The sequence below is a fragment of the Marmota marmota genome, unplaced genomic scaffold (genome assembly GCF_001458135.2).
Source record: "Marmota marmota marmota unplaced genomic scaffold, marMar, whole genome shotgun sequence".
NCBI classification, from domain to species: domain Eukaryota; kingdom Metazoa; phylum Chordata; class Mammalia; order Rodentia; family Sciuridae; genus Marmota; species Marmota marmota.
Window position 1 is genome coordinate 10,985,335 of NW_026000019.1, and position 14,842 is coordinate 11,000,176.

General features: G+C 47.3%; 1 protein-coding gene across 3 annotated transcripts in view; it reads right to left on the bottom strand.

The window, feature by feature from the left end:
- The window catches only part of Lamc2 (laminin subunit gamma 2), a 65,969-nt gene that overhangs the window by 15,310 nt on the left and 35,817 nt on the right, over positions 1–14,842 (bottom strand). For all 3 annotated transcript variants that reach the window (XR_007349971.1, XM_048809864.1, XM_015491716.2), the window contains 8 exons: positions 13,265–13,363; positions 10,200–10,336; positions 9,280–9,402; positions 8,055–8,244; positions 4,800–4,912; positions 3,379–3,597; positions 2,598–2,780; positions 1,533–1,778 (listed from right to left, as the gene is read on the bottom strand). Coding sequence is in view for 2 of the 3 variants with exons in the window: in XM_048809864.1 (XP_048665821.1) it covers positions 1,533–1,778; positions 2,598–2,780; positions 3,379–3,597; positions 4,800–4,912; positions 8,055–8,244; positions 9,280–9,402; positions 10,200–10,336; positions 13,265–13,363 (1,310 nt within the window). In the remaining variant the exon portion in view is untranslated. The remainder of the gene's footprint in view (positions 1–1,532; positions 1,779–2,597; positions 2,781–3,378; positions 3,598–4,799; positions 4,913–8,054; positions 8,245–9,279; positions 9,403–10,199; positions 10,337–13,264; positions 13,364–14,842) is intronic.

Sequence of the window (14,842 nt, forward strand, 5' to 3'; positions counted from 1 at the left end):
GATTAGATACAGGAAAGTGAAGGGAGGGGAGGGAAGGGAGGTGGGGATAGGAAAGATAGTGAACAAAACAGACATTATTACTGTATGTATATATGTGACTGCATGACCAATGTGATTCTACAACATGTACACTCAGAAAAAATGAGAAATTATGCCCCACCCATGTATGATATATCAAAGTACATAAATGCATTCTACTGTTATGTGTAACTAATCAAAACATTAAAAATTAAAAAAACCCCACTGATTGGGGGGTGTACTACCATTATTTGCACACACATTTGTGACTTCCTTACCACCATACAAGGACCTTGGGACCCAGGACTGACTTGTTCATCATTATAACCTTAGTATCTAGGCCCACATTATATACATGGTTGGTGCTTGATGATATATAGTTGAATGAAAACCAATTTCTTTGGAATTGTAAATTGTCAGCATTAATAACACTGAATAACTAGAAATACAGCGCTTACGGTGTGCTTTCTCATATGCCAATTTATTTTATCTTTGCAAACATTTTGAGTTAAATGTTAGTCAAACATATGAGGACACTGAGGTTCAGAGGGATTAATTGGCCTGATCAGCACAATGCACTAGGTATGTCACAAAAGGGACTTGAATTCAGCACCACTAATGTCATCTAGGATCTTCTTATCACAGGATATTTTCCAGAACATCATAGCCAACTCTAAGTTGGGGTCAGGGCTGGTCTGGCCCATGAACAAGTCAGTCCTGTCATGCTCCTGGGTAAGAAGGCCCCGTCTGCAGAGAGATGCTCCGGCCTTTCCAGGTGGAGACTGTGGCCTAAGGCTCTTACAGGAGACAGGCTCTTGAGTTCTGCTCCTCAAGGTATCTGGGACCTTTGGGACTAAGGAGGGTCTGGGGCAGGACTGCCCCTCTAGATCTGAACTTGCCTCTGAAATATAACCTGTACAAAGGAGAGCTGAGGACCCATCTGATCTGTGCTTTGATCTGAAGCAGCCCTTAGGAATGCTTGGTCCTGGCTACTGCTTTGAAGCTGAGCCTCCCTTGGAGGACTTTCAACAGTGGCCCTCCATACCCAAGCATGCAGACTTCCTGAGAGGGTCTCTTAAACTTCTCTGCAGCCCCTCCCCTCCCTGCTGCAGTTTGCTCAGGCTTGGTCTCAAGTCATTCATTACTCTCCAGTAAGAGGTCTGGCAGCCACTTCCCCCTACTCACCTCGGGATTGGGCATGGGACCTGGCTCCATTTTATCTCCTCTTCCACTTAGGAATGTAAACCTGACCTTTTTTACATCTCCCACCCAGCTTTAACCATTTGAGAGCCTCTGGCTCTGCCTTCCAGATTCCTGGGAGTCGGGGCGGGGCGGGGGGAAGCAGTCTTAAGACCAACCTCTGAGGGAGAAAGGTGGGCTGTTTCTGGGACGGTTTGATCAGAAAACCAAAGTTGCATCATGACATTCCCTAGTAAACAGGGCAAGCTCGTACACACACGTACACACAGACGCAATCTGTGTGTGGGGGCCGGGGTAGGGGAGCGCAGTCCTACCTCGACACTTGTCTGCTGGGTTGGGAGCCAAAGGGTCCCCGAAGTAGCCAGCTTTGCACTGGTCGCAGTTGACTCCGGCTGTGTTGTGGATGCACTTCAGACACCTGCCCGTCAGCCGGTCACAGTTCCCAGAGGCACTGGGGTCGATGTTGTTGTTGCACTGACAGAGCTGACAAGGCCTCACCGGGCCCCGCTCCCCAAAGGGGTCCCCAAAGTAGCCATCAGCACAGAGTTCACAGCGAGCGCCTGGAAAAGAACAAAGGAACAAATGGCCAAGGCCAGACCATCATCTGTTGGCAGCAAGACCAGACAGAGAGGCCTAAAGTGCGAGGCACCCCCAGAGAGCCAGGGAAACGTGCTTCTTCCGTGACCCCAGAACAGTACGGGTCAGGAGCAGGTGCATGACAGGGTTGGCACCACCCCGTCCACAGTCACCACAGACTGTGGAACACAGCAACATCGCTAGGAGGCCTAACTAGTTGTTTTGGGGAAAGCCAGTAGCAACGTAGGAGTGGTGAGATTCTAGAGAAATCACCAAGGCTGCTGCTGGGTTTTCTTTCAAACTGACCAGCACAGGGATGTGACATTGAAGAGGTGACTAAGATTTCCTTTTTTAAAAAAATGTTTTGTAGTTGTAGATGACATCATGCCTTTATTTTATATTATTATTATTATTATTTAATGTGGTGCTAAGGATCGAACCCAGTGCCTCACATGTGCTAGGCAAACGTTCTGCCATGGAGCTACAACCCCAGTCCCTAAGACTTCCTTCTTTACTTTGGGTCATTAAAAAACATTTCAAACTATGCATTTGGTCAGCATCTTCTAACTCCAAACCTCCCAAAACAGGAGTCCATGTTTCCTCCTGTAACTGAGCTCTCTGTCCTTGCCCAATCCACCTCCCCTCTTGGTATCGAGATAGTCTGATCTTTAGAATAAGCACATTTAGATTAACCCAAAGTCATTAAAATTTTCTAGAAAATTCCTAGGAGTAGATTCTCTTGACATGGATTCACAGCATCAGGACAGGAAGAAGCTGGCTGCAGAGCAGGCCTGTGGTCTTACCAGTGACTCCGAGCGGACAGTTGTTGCAGACCACCTCCTCTGTCTCGGGCATCACTGAGCAGCTGAATCCATTGTGACAGGGGCATGGCTTGCAGCTGCGGGGGTCATGGGGATCATTGTAAAATCCAAGGGGGCAGTCGGCACACTCGATGTCAGGATTTTCGTCCCCTGAATAACAATCTCCTGGGAGGCAGAAGAAGAATGGAGGGGCAGAGAAACGAGCAGGATCAGATAATGCGTTTCCTTCAGAGGAGCAGGGGTCGTGTGCAAGCCCACAGCCTTCCTTTCTAAAGGTTTTACAGTACCTGGGCACTGGCATTCACCCCTGCCCTCTACCAGACCTTGAATTTCAGCTTCACTCTTCTATACTAAGCAATGTACCCTGCCTCCACTATCCACCACTTTGCACTGTCCCTTGTCCTCTGTGGCCTGACACCATTGATTGCCCCGTTCATTGAGACCCCCACTTGCCTTTGATCTCCCCACACAATTCTTGGAACTTGATACCCAATCCCCCACTGCACTGAACCAGGACAGACAGCAGTTTCCTGTAACCTAGCACCTTTCTTACAACCTTGTGGCATTTCCTTAATGAAAAGGACTGAGTGTAATAAGGCGCCCTGTCCATCCTCCCCGACTCCAGCCTGGCTCTCCCTAATCCTTCCCCATCTCTGAAATGAGTTCAGGCATAGTATTCCTCACTCCACTCTTAAATTTCACAGGAGACTGTGGTCACCTGGCTGCACCCCCAGTCACCTGGTCCAGGTGTCATTTCACTCACCGGTGTCTGGATCACAGGCCCCTCCCCCTTGGCAGTTACATGGAACACAGGTGCCAAAAGGCCCCAGTCTCGCTGAATCTCTTTTGTAGCCAGAAGCACAATCCTGGCAGAACTGTCCCTTGTACCCAACAGGACATATACAGTGTTCAACCCAGGGTGCTGGGGCTCCAGAGACAGGGCGGGCTGAAACCAGGGTCACGTTGTCAATGTACCCAGTACCTGCAATAGAGAGGAAAGGCTAGAAGTAGCAAGTGGTAAGGCTAAAAGATTTGAAATCAAGCCAGGTATGATGGTGCATGCCTATAATCCCAACAGCTCGGGAAGCTGAGGCAGGAGGATTGTGGGTTCAAAGTCAGCCTCAGCAATTTAGTGAGGCCCTAAGCAACTCAGCAAGACCCTGTCTCTAAATAAAATATTTTGTAAAAGGGCAGAGGATGTGGCTCAGTGGTTAAGTGCCACTGGGTTCAATCCCTGGTACTAAAAATGAAAGAGAGAGAGAGAGAGAGAGAGAAGGAAGGAAGGAAGGAAGGAAGGAAGGAAGGAAGGAAGGAAGGAAGGGAGGAGGGAGGGAGGGAAGAAAGAATATCTGAAATCAGGCCTCTCTAGATTTTATTTTTCTCCACTCCTGACAGGTGGTGTCACACAGAATTGGGACTGAGCACACAGGCTCTGGAGCTGGAAAAATCATGGTTTAAATTCTGTCTCCACCCTCACAAGCTGTATTAACTGGCAAATCGCTAACCTCTCCACAGCTGCATATCCTCAACTGCGCAAGAGAACGGTGCTATCTATCTTCTAAATTTGTGTTGAAATTAAATGACAGTGTACGTTGTAATGCACATAATAACAGTTCAGCACATTGCTAGCAAACACCTTCTCCTCTTCCTGCCTTATTAGCTGCATTAGTGACATGGAAATGGGGCAGGCCAGCCGTGCTTCCTTTTTACAGAGAGCTCTTTTATATAATTCCAGCTGGAACCAGGAGGCCCCAACATGTGAAGTTCAAAAAAGAGAATTAGCAGGATATATGAGGATGTCCAAACATGGCAGCAATAAGTACGACCCAAGAGGAAGGGCCAGTCTAGGAGTGAACCGGTGTGCCCTAGAGCCATTTCTGAGCTGGAGAAATACACCCAGGTGTTGTAGCTTATTTTCCTCAACAATCAGCTTTCATGGAAATTCAGAGGCTCTTATAACGAGATGGTGTCATCATTATTCATTTACTGGTTCTGACCTCTTTAAAAGAGGAATGTTCCCCTTTGAGAAATTTCTAGAATGTAAAAATTTAGACTTAATCAGACTCTGGGCGAAAACCATCAAGCAGTTTATCGACTTGTTTGGAGACAGCCCACCCTCTTAGAGAGCTGAAGCAAATTACACTAACACCCAAGAAGAGAGTTTCATTTCTCCCAGGCCCTTACTGTATTCTCCATACGTAGCTCGGATCTGAAGGGCCGTGAGGTTCCGCAGTAACCTTCGAAACTCAAAATAGCTCAGCTGGGGGCTCCAGTTACTGCTTGGATGTTCATTTAATCTGCATAATTCAAAATAAAAACCTGTAAAAATCCAACTCATATCACATCACTACCTGATACAAATCATGCCCAAGAATGTGGGAACAGCTAGGGCCCTTGGTAGTCCTGCTTAGGGGATGCAGGACTATGAGCTTTATCTCTTCCTACGCAGGAACTTAGAGCTTTCTCCCTCCATGGGGAGGGCAAGTCTGCAGGAAGTGATGGAGGGCAGACAGCAGGCAAAGTCAAGCTCCAGGGGTCATACTGCCTGAAGCAAGGTTGGTCCCAAATCCTCAGACACCACACTGTATTCTGGGCCATGTAGAACCTAAATTAGAAACATCTTTGGGTTCCAAAAGTCCTGACCCTCAAGCACTACCATTCGTTCTTTGTTTTGTTTTATTTAAATGACATGTCATCTGAGCACATTTTATTTACTCCTTTCTGGAAGTTTCCATCTTCTACTTTGTCCATCATCTAATACTTGGCATCAGAGTGTCTTGCTGCATCCTGTCACTAGTCCCTGGACTATTCTTTTTAGTTTGGTTTTGTTTGTTAGTAGAATATGCTTCCAAGAGCAACCCCTACCCCTTTTTGTTTCATTCACTGATTGGTTTAACAAAAGTTGACTGTGCACTTGGCTTGTGTGGCTGCAGGAAAAGACAACCAGGGAGATGACCAGCATTCAGCTGGGGGGAGTTGGTGGGCAAACAGTTATAAATCACTGGGGTGAGCATTATTACAAATGCATGCACAGAAGGCCACGGACACACTCTAGGAGCTGTAACTTCACCTGGGATGCTGAGAAGGGCAATACCTAGGAACAACAGATAAACTGAATCTCAAAGAGAAAGTTCACCAAGCCATGAAGGGTGGAGTGGATATTCCAAGGAGGAAAATTGAGTATGTACTGTCAGAATAAGGAACACTCGGAAATTTAAGTGCCCACCTTGTGGGGTATGTGCTCTGGGTCTTCCTTTCTCCATTCCTAGTATCTCTGCTCTGGGCAACCATCCTCAGGTAAGCCACTGTGGATGTCTTCTGATGGCCCAGTGAAGGACCCTACCTGAACTGCCTTCCACATTGCTGGGAGCCATTAGCCAAGTAGGTATGACAATTTCCTTGCCAGCGTACCCCATGTTGCAGTGACATTGAATGTAGGTGACCTTGCTCAAGGACCAAGGAGGATTAGGGTGTTCCCGGTTTAAGATAATCGGGTTTAGGGCGTTCCTGGTTTAGGTTCCAGGTTTAAGGTTTAAGATTATTCCTGTTGGGAATAGGGCGTATCCTGCTGCCTGAGTTCCCCTTGAGTTCTCACGGGATTTAGACAGTATTCTTTGGGAGATAGAAGCCCAGTGGAGGTGATTTTGGGCAGAGAACGTGGATTTCCCCAGAACGTGATTATAGACGGCTGGTGTGAGTTCGGGAATAAAGAGTTGCTGTTTGAATCTACAAGCTGTGTGGTGGCTCGTGATTGTGTGCCCAGCCAGACTGCGGCATTTGTGCCCAGCCAGACTGCGGCACCACATGGCATCTGCTCCCTGTCTCACACCTGACATTTCTCAGCATACACTCTTTCAATGGCTTTCTACCATCTTTCCAGCACAGGCAACTCTAAGCATTTTGATATGCAAGACCACCAGCTTTTTCCACCTCATCTGCCCACCTCCCCAAACCACTCTGTATCCCTGCCATAAGTATCTCTTGCCCCCTATTATTACAGCTTCTCACAGCCCCACATAACTTCACATATGGAGGGTGCTGATAATGTTTCTTGCTGGCAAAGTCCCAGGCATCTTTTCATTCTCGGTCTCTTCTTTAAAGCTTTTCTCAGCTCTTCTAGATAGAATTGGGCTCTTTCCAAGACCCCATGAGCATGTTCTACCACTAAAGCAATTATCTATTATGTTTGCTTGCTTGCTTTTATTTATTTATTCCTGTGGTGCCAGGAATGGAACCCAGCACCTAGTGCACGTTAGGCAAGCACTCTACCACTGAGCTACACCACCAGCCCTCTATGTTGGCATTTTGATGTGTTCCATAGCCTACTAGAACAGGAGCCTGTAGGGCAAAGACCATGTTCCATCTTTACTTTCCAGCCTCTAGCACAGAACTGAGCACCTACTAGGCACAGCTGCCTTCCCTGACCTCTCTGAACATGCCAATGGAAATCCTCATTGTATAAGCGCAATCTCCACGGACAGCACCGTCCAGGGCCCCACACGACCTCATTCTCAGATCTCATTCCTCACTGCCCCCCACTTCATGCTTCTCATCCACCAGGAATTTCCTAAATATGCAGCCTTCCTCAAGCATGGTGTTATGTTTTAGATTTGTGGGGTCCCCCGAAAGCTCCTGTGTGAGACAGTGGCAGAAAGTTTCGAGGTGAAATGATTTGGTTGTGAGCGCCTCAACCTAACTGAGGCATTGATCCAGGGACAGGGATTGCCTGGGTGGTTACTCTAGGCAGGTGGGATGGGACTGGGGAAGGTAGGGAGTTGGGGGCATGCCCTTGGAGTATGGATTTTGTCCATGTTGGGGGGAGCTCTCTGTTTCTGCTCCCTGGTGCCATGTCCTGAGCCGCTTTCCTCCACCACACCCTTCCACCATAATGTCCTGCCTCATCTTGGGCCCTGGGGAATGGAGCTGGCTGTCCATGGACTGCGAACTCTGAAACTGTGAGCCCCAAATAAACGTTTTTCTCCTCTAAATTGTCCTTGCCAGGGCTTTTGGTAGAAGCAGCAAAAAAGCTGACTAAACCCCAAGGTATTTCCTCTTCCTCATTAACCACCCCCAGCTTCTCTTTCCTTTGAAGCCGCTCTCCACACTGTCCTGCCTTCTTCTCGGGAAGCTCCCTTTGATCTTCTAAAGGGGGGGGGGGACAGTTGTGCCTCCATGTGTGTTCAAAGCACCTGTGCTCACCCTGTCTCTCTCCGCCACTTGACAGTCTGCCTTGCTATCGTCTGTTTATTTTCTCTCCCATTAGCCCGCCAGCTGCTAGAGGGAAGGAATCACGCCCTGTCCTGATCCAACACCCGCCTGCTAAGCCAAACGTGCTCAGAAAAGCTTGTTGACCGAATGAACAACTGAATGGATGAAAAAAGGGCTTGGACGTCAATCACAGTTTGCTCTATTCCACCCACTTGAGATCTCTCTTTTCACCTGAACACGTAAGTCTTGGTGATTCCACAAGGCAGCGTCTTGCTGAGGGGCATCAAGGGAGCTCTGATCCGCAGACCAGCACCTTCCAGGATCACATCATGGGCAGACGGGTGTCGGCCTCCCCGGTCCACACGGTAGTCGAAAGACAGGCTTTGCCCATAGCTCACCTGCTGATTCCCAAGAAATCTGGCTGTGAAATAGAATTTTTAATAAGATCAGTTGGGAAGCTGGGAAGGTAAACCCATTTTCAAGTCTGCATCAATGTGGGTGACCTCTCATGGAGTCTCATGTTACCCATCCCACACCCCCAGGCCACCCTGACGGAAGTCAGTGCCCAGCACTGGACATGATCATACCATTTGGGCTATGAAACAGGGTTCATCTATTAGAGGGACCACAGCCTGGTACTTATGATACACAAGATCCAGGTAAATCAGCAAGAGTTCCATTGGCTACATAATGCCTTGTGGTTTATAGAAGCCTTTCATGAACATCATCACATTTGATGCAATAGTTCTGGAAGGCTGGTATTCCCATTCCCATTTAATAGTTAAGAGATCTTAAGTTCAGAGAGGTTAAAAGAACAGCTCACCCAGGAATCACTTCTTGGCCAAGGATATGATCAGAACTAGAATTCCAGTCAGAATTCTTCTACCCAGACACAGACCACTGACTGATATATGTGTCTGTATATATATGTGTGTGTGTGTGTGTATGTATATATATGTATACATACACATATATATTTATGTTTTACACATATAAATTTATATTTACATATATTTATATAGAATATAATGCTTATATATTACATATATAGATTTGAATATATAATTAGTTATGTTAGTTATTATAATTAATTATCCACTATTCATATATTGATTATATGAGCTTTAAAAAATGCCTTGTTTTTGCTTTTCCATCTGTTTCTCAATAGACCCACAGATTTGACCACACTTTTTGATTTCTTGCCTTGGTGGGAAACCTAGAAACTCCCATTTGATTAAAGTAGGCCCCAGGTCTGCCCTCCAGGACACCCAGTTTTCTCCAGAGTGCCATGCCTTAGTGACTTCATTAAATTGGGCTTAAGCCCAGATGCCTCCTGGAGGCACCACTGCCCTGAACACCAAGCGATATGGATTCCACATTTTGTAACTCGATTTTTCTATCCTGACTCCCTAGTGCTCTCACTTGGCTTCTGTAGGAAGAATTCCCCCTCACATACCAGGAGCCACAAAATAGACGGGGTCTGATCGTCGGGCTGAGCTGTACACATCCCTGTGGCGCTGCGACCAGTGGAGCTTCGCAGGGGACCCGTTTCTTTGGATGGCCTTCCAGCCATCAGCATCTGGAACACAAATAAAAAAACCATTGCACTGGAGACAAACCCTCCACCTCCATTGAGTCATGGCAAGATTGCTTGCCAAAAAGTCCTGTTGAGGTAAAAAGTGGGCTTTTCCTGGTGTTTCCTCGTTCCTTCCTAGAGTTCAAAATTCCCCATGCGCCTCTCCTCTTGGATCTCAGCTTCACTGGCTCCCACACCACAGCTGTTTAGCTCCTTGAGTCTGATCTTGAGATAAGAGAGCATGTTTTCATCTGCCTTTAATTTGTATCTTTATTAGAGTTATGTAAACAAGGTCTGGCCTTAGTGAGGTGAGAGGGTCCATCAGATCCAAAGAGAAATGTGAACAAGTTGAAGTGATACGCATTCCCAGCGTGTTTACAGTGCTCTGTAGCTTGGTAACTCATTTCGGATTCATTAGCTCAGGTGAAGTGTGGGAAAGGAGTGTGATCAGTGAGTGTGGCTTCCAGGGGAACCTTCATAAACCCCCAATCCAAATGAATGACTCTTTTGTGACTCTGAAATAGATGTGGGTGGGAAACACAGGAAGATAAAAAGTGAGTCTCTTCTAAGTTATTTTTTTAAGTCATGCCTACGCTGGTGTGAGGGAGCCATTCAGCTGTGACTTTTTCAAGATGTGGGGGTTTGCTTTATCACCCTGAAAACATGGTGAACACTTAAAACTATGAAACAGTTGTTAAACATGATTTGAGACTCCATTCAATGGACAGAGAGGTGTTTGTCTGTAGGCACAAATCCCTATACAACCTTCAAAAACAGAAACAGCGAATGGGGCGCCTTACCTTGATGGAAGGTGGAGGTGATCTTATGGACACTGTAGTCCACAGAGCTGCGGCACTTGGCTGAATGTCCATAGCAAAAACACTGGGTGCAGCCCTCAGGGTTCCCCGCATCCAGATGATAGTAACCTGGGCGACACCTGGATTTTAGAAATTGGGGTGATATAATAGGTTATTTCTTTTCTTTTTTTCCCCCCCTTTGGTACAGGGGATTGAACTCAGGGGCACTCAACCACTGAGCCACATCCTCAGCCCTATTCTGTATTTTATTTAGAGACAGGGTCTCACTGAGTTGCTTAGTGCCTTGCTTTTGCTGAAGCTGGCTTTGAACTCGTGATCCTCCTGCCTTGGCCTCCAGGGCTGCTGGGATTACAAGCATGTGCCACCGACCCCAGTGGTTATTTCTTATTCCATGTAGAGAACATGCTGGTTGATTCAGCCTCTCTCTACTTTCTTCCCCTCTTGGCCCTTTTAATTGTCAGAGAAGGAAAATGGCAAGTTTCGTGTACCACCTCCACCCAGACCATCTGATGAACAACCACCCCCCCCCCAAAAAAAAAAAAAAAGAGCATTAGGAATGTTCTGTCTCTTCCTAGGTGCGGCAGAATCAAGTTTGCCTTGATGTTCTGGAAATAGCAACTAACCCATCTTTAGTGATGGATGGAGGTCAGATGGGGAGGACAGGGAGGGATGGAGCAGGGACACAGAGCAGCCCTGTCCTGAAGCAAGTGTTTAATGGGACAAAGTGAAGACCAGGAGGGCAAGGCTCCTGCCTCAGCATCAGCTCCCCGTCCTGATCCACAAGAGCACTAGGTGTCGGTCACCATCCCTGCCCCTCATACCCAGGCTCTGGCCCACCAGGGAAAGGGCAGGTGAGGACCTGACAAGGAAGAAGGATGGCCAGAGCCCATCTGCTACAGCAAAGTGCAGGCTGGCCGTCCACCTCTGCCCCTGCCCAAGCCCTCCAGTGGCTTCCCCAAGGACAACTGCAGGCCAAGTCTTAGCTGTGGGAGCTGCAGGGAAGGCAACAGGAAAGCTGGGGAGGCCCTGCTTCTCTATTCAAGTTAGTCGCCTCCTCCCATATGAAACAATGATAGTTTTAATGATCATTTACTTAGCACTTTTGTTGTACCAGCCCCCTTGTGTATATTCTCATTTAATCCTCCCTAAAGCCCTAGGAGATAGACATTGTTTTTCTCCAATTTCTTAGATGAGGAGACCAGAGATGTTAAGAAACTCATCTGAGGTCATATTGCTGATAAGTGGTTGAGGCAAGCTTCATGTCCATCTACCTCCAAATCACATAGTCAAAGCCACTGGACCATCATGTATCACGGGTATGTTCATGTGTCACATCCCAGAAAAACAGTTAGCTGAGAACAGGACAGAAAACATGCTTGCTTTACATATGTTCTCTGAGATGCTTCAGAGAACATATGTAAAGCAAGCATGTTTTCTCTGAGAGCAAGGGTTTAACAAAATCACTGTGGGGGCTGGGGTGTGGCTCAGTGGTAGAGCACTTGCCTAGCACGTGTGAGGCACTGGGTTCGATCCTCAGCACCACATAAAATAAATAAATAAAATAAAGGTTTTGTGTCCACCTACAACTAAAAATAATGTATTAAAAAAATCATTGTGGTTTCTATGAGGGTAAAATCTGTACATTAAAAAAAACAAGAAAGGAAGGACCAAATGGAGGGATGAAGGAGTGGAGTGGAGAGGAAGGATAAAGAATGGGAAAAAATCAGGCAAAACTAAATGGTGGTTTTTAGGAACACATCAGAATTATGAATGAATTCAATTACGAATAAGGCATACCAACTTATGAATAACGCATACTAAATTACAAAGAAAAGCAAGGAAAATGATTACCATAAAAGCCAGTATAGCAGTCATTTTTAGGGACTCCTGGTGGCATTGGGATGGCATATCTTTAGCAGAGGTCTACTGATTGGTGATGGCACTTTTTAATGTAACTTTCTAATTCTGTGTTGGATTCTGAAACTTTCTAATTCTGTGTTGGATTCTTAACACTTCAGCTATTTCTCCTTGTCCTCTCCTTAGCAGCAAAGAACCCCCTGAAAACCCAAGCTAGGAATGTATTTGGCATTTCCTCCGCCCAGGTAGAAGGGATTGGCAGGGTGCCAGGAACTGCTTTTTTAAGGAAATGGGGAGGAAGCATTTACCTCTGGGGCCAGCCTCACCGCCCCCCTAACCTCAGGAGAGGAAGAGGTGAGTCTGAGCCTGGTTTGTACTTAAGGAATGTCCTGCAGTGACAACCGCGGGTGGAGGGCTCCTGGCTGTTCCACCTGCCCCAACATGGTGCAGACCCAAGGGGCTCTTACCTCATGCCCCGGCTCATGTGTGTGCATGTAACCACCACCCCAGCCCCGGGGCTGCTCCTTTTCAGTTGACGATGGTTATATATGGCCATATGCTGTGAGATTCCCTCTTCAAGGATTTTCCCAACATGCTTAATTAGGCCAGGCGTTTCCCAAGACCAGGGGGAGTCACATGACCTCATTATTGCATACCACCTTGTAGCCACGCACCTGGGATTCAGAGCCAGCTGGCAAGGGGACTCTCTGAGGCCCCTGCCTCTGCCACAGTAAAAACAGAGAAGGGGCCCAGAGCACAATATGGAGTAGAAAAGTTGTGGAAGCTCCACTTTATTTTATTTATTTATTTTTTTTTTTTGGTACTGGGGATTGAACTCAGGGCACTCAACCACTGAGCCACATTCAATCCAGCCCAATTTTGGATTTTATTAGAGACAGGGTCTCACTGAGTTGCTAAGTGCCTTGCCATTGCTGAGGCTGGCTTTGAACTCGTGATCCACCTGTCTCAGCCTCCCCAGACGCTGGGATTACAGGTGTGCGCCACTGCGCACAGCTCCACTATATTTTAAAAAGAACAAAACAAAACAGTTTTCGAGGACAGAGAGCAGGAGGAAGGGCATCAGCACTTGTTTGGGATCCTTTCTCCGTAACTGCACTCAAAGGATTAGCTCTCGTGCCAGTTGCCCAGGCACCACCCCTGCTGTCTGTAGGGACATGGTTCACACAAACCTATCACAGCGGTCTCCAGTGACAGCTGGCTTGCAGACACAGCGGCCGGAGTCACAGGGCCCTGCGATGCCAGCTGGGTCACAGTCACACTTGGAATCTCTGGGAAAGAAGAAAAAGGAAATTAGGGATGGGCTTCCAAATGTTTCACCACTGAAATCACAAAGATGGCCCCACTCAGGAGCAAGCGTCGCCAAGCTGGGCAAAGTCTGCTTCAGTGAGGCTTCTCCTGGCGATCCCCACTCCTGCTAATCCTTCTCCTCTCTCTAAGGACACAGCTGTCTATGCTGGTGCTGCTAACAGGGCAGTGTGTGGGTGGCAGCCAGTCCATGAACTGTTCGTTACCTACTCTTAATGAGGGGCTTGTGCCAGAATGCAAACCAAGTTCATTACTAAACTATTTAGTTTAGTTTGGTTGACTTTTTTTTTTTTTTTTTGGATACTGGGGATTTAACCCAGGGGTGCTTTACCATTGAGCTTTATCCCAGCCCCCCGCCCTTTTTTTTCAATTTTAAAAATTTTAAGACAGGGACTCACTAAGTTGCTCAGGGCTTCCCTAAATTGCTGAGTCTGGCCCTTCAACTTGGGATCCTCCTGCCTCAGCCTCCTGAGTTACTGGGATTACAGGTATGAATCACATCAACCAGTATCAGAATCAAACAAAAGCATTTCATTGAGAGTCCTGCTACTAAAACAAAACAAAATTCAACCAAACTCCAGCAGTTCCACTCCTAAGTACATAGCCAAGGAAAATGAAAATGTATATTAAACCTCTGGGTTCAATTCCTGTACAAAAAAAAAAAAAAAAATCATTTGATTCTGGCATAATCTCCCTGTCTCATGATTAGACTGGTCTCTGTCACTCATTTTGACAAACAATGAGGTGTCTATTTCATGGGTCTCAAACCAAGGTCATGTCTTTTCCCTACTGATCTCCTTGTCCTCTGATGGCCTGTGACTATATCCAAATTCTGCCCAAGGCTGGAGCGTCCTTGACTCCTCCCTCTCCCTCACACCCCCACCCCACTCTAGTTCAGATAGGCTCAGGGCCAGGATTCCTTTCCAAGCTTTGCCTCTCGATTCCCGTGGGCTCCTCCTTGTCTTAGGCCCTCCATTACTACTGACAAATAGCACCTACTGTGCACTAAGAACCAAGGACACTAAGAGAAATAGGAAACAGCCCCAGTCTCTTAGTCTCACGGCAGGGCAGGTGTGTGAACAGCAATGGCAAATAGCACAAGGGCAGCTGCAGCCACCCTGGGACACCTTCTAGGGCCTCTTCCCCCTCAAGGCCCTGGGGACCCAGCAACGGACAAGACAAAGCCACATAGCAGGACTCACATTTTAGGGGGAGGAACGGACAAGCCAATGCAGACAGAAAATGAGAGATTTGAGGGGTGAGGGATGCAGACTAGTGAGGGGGAGCCCTGCAGGATGATGAGGTGGAACGGAGCCCCACAAGGCACTGCATGTCTTTGGTTGCTCCAGGGGTGCAGGGCCACATGCTCGTGGCTCCTTTGAAGAAGGGAAGGCAGGGTGCTGTGGCTGGAGCATGGGGCCAGGAGGGTGGAGCCTGGGCAG